The sequence below is a fragment of the Penaeus chinensis genome, chromosome 16 (genome assembly GCF_019202785.1).
Source record: "Penaeus chinensis breed Huanghai No. 1 chromosome 16, ASM1920278v2, whole genome shotgun sequence".
Taxonomy (NCBI): domain Eukaryota; kingdom Metazoa; phylum Arthropoda; class Malacostraca; order Decapoda; family Penaeidae; genus Penaeus; species Penaeus chinensis.
The window spans coordinates 37770428-37776315 of NC_061834.1; the positions used below are offsets into that span (position 1 = coordinate 37770428).

Below are 5888 nucleotides of genomic sequence, written 5' to 3' on the forward strand. Positions count from 1 at the left end.
TTTTCATTACAAACCTGAATGCACTGAGTGTCGGTCATTGCAGCTGTTTTTTGTTTTTATTTTTTTTTGGATCATGTCTCTGGCTACGGTCAAAAAAATAACTTTCAAAAAAATGTAGAAAAAAAAGGTCGGCAAGCTAACGTGTGAAAAAGTGTCGGAACGTGTCGCGTACATTACACCCACCGCTCCAGGGATCGACAAGAGAAAGTCACGTCTCTTAGTTTCGTTTATAATCGCCTGGCGGAGGAGGAGGAAGCGGAGAGGAGAGGAGAGCCAAAGAAAAACAAAGAGATATAACCAATTCAATTTAAAAAAAGGGACATTTTCTCATAAAAATTCAGTTAGGTTTCCTCTACATTGATCACCCTCATCCTTATCATTATTATTATTCATCCTCTCTCCTCCTCTCTTCCCTTCCTGACGTCTTCCTCTCTCTTTCCGTGAAGCTGGTGTAATACTAAGCTGGGACATGGACAAAGATGACTAGCTTCGAAGGAGCGTGGGAGGTGTGGGACGAAGAGTCTGTAGCATCATTTGGTTACGGAAAGTATGCACCTCGTCGCAGCAGCAGCACAGCAGCAGCAGCGGCAACAGCAACAGTTTGACGGCAGCTCGGCCACCACGGGGGACGATAACACTCTTTTATTTATTTTATTTACGGTTTTTTAAAGACTTGAGTACAGATGATTTTTTTCTAACGTCTCTAACACTTGTTTGATTCACTTCTCAGTGTGTTTTAAAGTCACATATACATACAACACTGACATATATAACAGTTGTCCTCGAGGATCTACGTCAACCTCGGCCTCGAAGGGCACCTGGTCCTCCTGCTCCTCCTCCTCGTGGAATGCCTCGACCTCCCGCGGGCGAGGCTCGCCGACGGCCCTTCGGCGCCGGAGCCAACCTTGACACCAAACTGCCGCCGCACTCGTATCTTCCTCCCTACAGTGTTGCTCTTTCTCCCAACTTCTTCCTCCTTGTAGATAAATATCTGCGTTTGTCCATGGCACGTGACCACTCTACAGTGGCTCCCTGGCGCCGCCCTCTCAGAGCGGGCCAGGGCTGGTGTTCATTAGCTTGCGTGACGTCAGCCCCCGGGCGCGCAAAGCTGCTGTGACGTCACGGACTTTGCGAGCCGTGGGGCTGAAAGCGTACAAATCATCGACTCGAGAACACAACGAGGGCGCGAGGCCGGCGGTCCCCGAGCGCCCGTTGCCTCGTGGAGGCTCTGCGGAACAGCCGGTAGAAAACAGGGCGGGGGGCGCTCGATGGAACAGCACACGGGGCAGCACTCGCCAGGCCACTTGGACTTACAAAAAAAAAAAAAAAAAGGTTCTTGAGGAGTTTCACTCGACCCTTAACACTTAAGAAGTAACGCCATTTTTCCTTTTTCATCTTCTTTCACAAAACTAACACACCACACCGTCGAATTCCACGTCGTTTCTGTCGTTCACGCACTTCCTTATCCTTATTTAGACTTCGGCTGTTCTCCCGGATGGAGCGCTTCGCTCGGGGCCTCCGGAGTGACGCTTGTGATTCTCGGCGCGCCCGGCCACTCGCCTCTCGCTCGCTGGCCCCCGACGCAAGCCACAGCGGCGACCTCTGATCAACCGGAATGCTCTACGCTTTAAAATCACAGACATTTGATTAAGTACAGCAGATGAGAGACACAGACACAACTCTAAAATAACGAATGCTCGTCGTTGAATAAAAATCATAACAACTGGAAGGAACCATGCAGTGTTATGAAAAGTTTTTTTATTTTCTCTTTATTTTTTAGACATAACAACGAATCCAACACAATAGTCGCTTTTTTCTATTCATCATACACCTACTCTTTGGCTAGGAACTAGGCATGTAAGTAACAGCAATGAGAGTTTAAAGTCTTATAGAAGGCAACCACCGGGGACTGGCGCATGCGCGGTGAGACCCTCCCGGCCAGCGCGCAATCAGCACTCTCAGGGGGGGTTGTGACGGCGGGGGGTCTCAGCACATGGACGTGGGCTCTCCGTTTATCGTGCACATAATATTGTCCAGTTTGTGCGCTAAGTGTAGACTTCTACACTCGGGGTCAACCTCGAGAGTCTCAATAATCTGCGCGTAATATCTCGTGACGTAGGAATGGAACAGCTCCTGGAGGGCGGGGCGCGCGTCCAGCTGGCCCAGGTGCGTGAGGCTCAGGTGGTGCAGGTAGGCGGCCATGTCCTGGTCCGTGACGGGAGGCATGTCCTGCACGCCCCGGTAGAAGGCCCGCACCGTCGCCCTGTACTGGGGCATGTCCTTGGCGAAGAGCAGCTTGTTGGAGGGCGAGTCCTTGCCCAGGCGGTGCTCCGTGGTCGAGCAGGCGTCCATGAAGGTCTGCGCGATGACCGAGAGGCACGAGTCGACCGTCGCGCTCTTGTGCACGTCCAGGATGAAGTCCGGGTTCTTGATGAAGTTGACCCAGAAGCGGAGGGGCAGGCTGTTCGACTTCCACGCCAGCGACACCTCCGGGTCGACGATGCCGTGGCGGCGGGCGGCGTCGTCGAAGAAGTCGAACAGCCACTTGACGGCCGGCGGGAGCGTCTCGTTGGGCGTGAGGATGGTTTTGAAGAAGTCGTCGACGAACTTCTGGACGGTGCCCTTGGTGGAGAGGAGTCTGGTGAGGAAGATCTCCGGGATGGCCTTGTGGGTCCTCTCGCCGCCCCTGCACGGCGAGTCGTGGTCCACCGGCTTGACCAGGTGGTAGGCGTTAGCCTCCACGTTGCCCGACTCCACGTCCCCGCAGTGGCTGACGGGGCTGCCCGACCCCGGCATGCCGTAGCCAGCGCCTGCGGGAGAAGGAAACGGGGGGTTAGCAACGACGATGCAATGGTAAAGGGAGAGTGAATGCAAGGACTGGGTTCAGACACGCACGTACAAAGGATAATTCTGTTTCCTATCACTATTATTCTCTCCCAGTCATTCTTATTTTAATTCTTACTCTCACTCTCACTTTCTTACTCTCTCTTATTCTATCCCTCTCTCACCCTTCCACTTCTCTCTCCCCTTCATCTCTCCCTCCCGCCCTCCCTTCCCCTACCCCCTTCCTCACTAACCCCTCCCTCCCTTCCCCATCGAACCCCGCCCGCAAACCGCTCACAATAACTTACAATTATTACACTTAGTGCTGCAGTTGGCGTTGTTGAGGGCGTGGTGGTCGTGTGGGCGTGGCACGAGGGCCATGAGGGCGGAGTCCTTGACGCCGTAGTGGGCCAGGGTGTTGAGGCGCCGCCATCCGCTGGGGTCGGCCTTCGTCGTCATGTCCTCGTCGGCGAGGATCAGGTGGCCGTTGCGGCCGTGGCGCCACTCTGGCGGGGAGAACGAGGGCGTCACTTCCTTTGGTTCAGAGGTTTACTTATACATATAATACGTGTAGCCCTTGTACACGAGAAGAACAATCATGGCAGATTTCCTACTGTTTTCATGGCTTACTTATATAATACCCATAATACTCATGGCATTGTTACGTATTTTATCGTAGTATATATTATATTTATTATAATGATATGAAGAGTTTCTTGATGGGACTGCCAAATAGTGTGAGAGAAAATGAAAGCACTCTTGGGCCGAAATTAAATTATAGGAGAAAGATCTGAAAAAAATGACCCAACAGACCCAAAACTTAGATCCCTTGAGGGTAATAAATAATGATAATAAATGATAATAAAGATAAAAAAAATACGAAAACAATAACAATAAATAGACATTAAGAAAAGAAAATAAATCAAGCCATTAAAGATTCCTACATGGATTAAGATCCCAACTCCTCCTCCAGCCCTAAGGCCGAGGTTCCTCCTCCTCCTCCTCCTCCCCCTTTCTTCTGCTTACCAAGGTCGACCTCGTGGACGGAGGGTCGGAGGGACTGCGGTGTGTTGCGGTAGAGGGCGTCCAGGATCTTCGACTTGACCTGCGTGATGGTGTCGCAGTCCAGGACGCGGCACTGAGCCTTCTCGCCGTCCTCGCCCACGACGGCCACGCTCTGCAACGGATGGGAGAGATTGTGCAAGTTAGCGAGGGGTTTGCAATGTTGTGCGAATAAGGTTTGGGATGGTGTGCGAATAGGGTTTGGGATGTTGTCCGAATAGGGTTTGGGATGTTGTCCGAATAGGGTTTGGGATGTGCGAATAGGGTTTCGAATGTTGTGCGGATAGTGTTTGCAATGTTGTGCGAATAGGGTTTGGGATGTGCAAATAGGGTTTCGAATGTTGTGTGAATAGGGTTTGTTGATGTCCGGATACTGTGGCATTTTGGGTGTGTTGTCAATGTAATTTTGCTGTATTTTCATATACATATATTCGTTTTATTATGGATATGAGTCTTGAAGTATTTGTATCTATATAAGTTTTTACCAATATATCTATTATTTTCGTTTGAATTTGTATCATTTTAAAACATGCATTTGTATGTTTATCAATGGTATAGTGTTATTGCTGTATATATCTATATAAGTGTTATATATATGTCTATATGGCTATATATTTATCTCTGTATCTTTCTATCTATGATATATGCACTTATCTAATACAGGATCATGATTTTATTATCATTATTATTTTTTTTTTCTCTTTCATTCTTTCTTTCTTTCTTAATTTATGATTTTTTTCTCTCTCCTTCTTTCTCTTTCTCTTCCTACCTCCCTCCCTCTTTATCCTTCACTTTTCCCTCATATTTCTCTCTCTCTCTCTTCTTTATCATTCCATTCTCTCTCTCTCTCTCTCTCTCTCTCTCTCTCTCTCTCTCTCTCTCTCTCTCTCTCTCTCTCTCTCTCTCTCTCTCTCTCTCTCTCTCTTCTTTATCATCCCATTCTCTCTCTCTCTCTCTCTCTCTCTCTCTCTCTCTCTCTCTCTCTCTCTCTCTCTCTCTCTCTCTCTCTCTCTCTCTCATTCTTTCTCGTACGTGAGTTGGCGAAAGTTTTCATCTAATTATCAAGGAGGAGAAAAGACCTTTCCAAAAGTCTCCTAATTATACCTAATTTGATAATTAACTTAATGACCATAATGCTGCCTCAGACAATTTTCCTATTTTTGTTGTTGTTGTTTTGTCACAAATGCATAATGACTGTTTCAGATACGGAGATTACGCGGGGGGAGAGGGGGGGGGGGGGTTATCAACAGAGGCATTTCATCGATCTGGAAAAAAAATGTGTCCGCGTGTTTGTGTGTGTGTGTGGAGGGGGGGGGGGGGGTGAGAGACTGAGAAATGGAGACAGGAGACAGAGACAGAGACAGCGACAGATATATATATATATATATATATATATATAGAGAGAGAGAGAGAGAGAGAGAGAGAGAGAGAGAGAGAGAGCGAGAGAGAGAGAGATGGAGGGGAGGAGGGAGGGAGGGAGGGAGGGAGGGAGAGTAATCGAAATAATTAACTTCCATTGTTTGTCTACTAATAACCATGGGGACTTTATTCGACAAACACTGATTGAGTCTCTCCCTCTCTCTCTCTCTCTCTCTCTTTCTTTTTCTCTCTCTCTCTCTTTCCCTCTCCCTCTCGCCCCCTCTCTCCTCCTCCCTTCTCTTATTCCCTGTTTCTTAGGAGAAAGATAATTTGCATTCATGAATAACAGATCTTATTTACTTCCAGGAGATTTGACAGGGATGAAGGAAGGAGGAGGGAGGGAGGGAGGGAGGGAGGGAGGGAGAGAGGGAGGGAGGAAGGGAGGGAGGGAGGGAGGGAAGTGAGTGAGGGAGGGATGGTGGGAGGGAAGGAAGGGAGGGAGGAAGAAATGGAAATAAAAAAAAAGAGAGCTGAGAAAAAAGATAGAGAAAATAAGAGGCAGAGACAAAAACCCAAAGCGGGAACAACCAAAAATAGAACAAGCAAACAAACAAACAACAAATAAGTAGGCAATTTGCACTCAA

At 48.4% G+C, this 5888-nt stretch overlaps 1 protein-coding gene across 1 annotated transcript; it reads right to left on the reverse strand.

The window, feature by feature from the left end:
- Window positions 1–18: 18 nt before the first annotated feature.
- LOC125033192 (plexin-B-like) lies at window positions 19–4282 on the reverse strand. Its single transcript, XM_047624563.1, has 3 exons — window positions 3850–4282; window positions 3132–3329; window positions 19–2810 (listed from the first exon to the last, which is right to left on the reverse strand). The coding sequence occupies exons 1-3, from the start codon at window positions 4265–4267 to the stop codon at window positions 1987–1989; spliced, it is 1440 nt and encodes a 479-aa protein (XP_047480519.1). The 5' UTR covers window positions 4268–4282; the 3' UTR covers window positions 19–1986.
- Between the last annotated feature and the right edge of the window lie 1606 nt (window positions 4283–5888).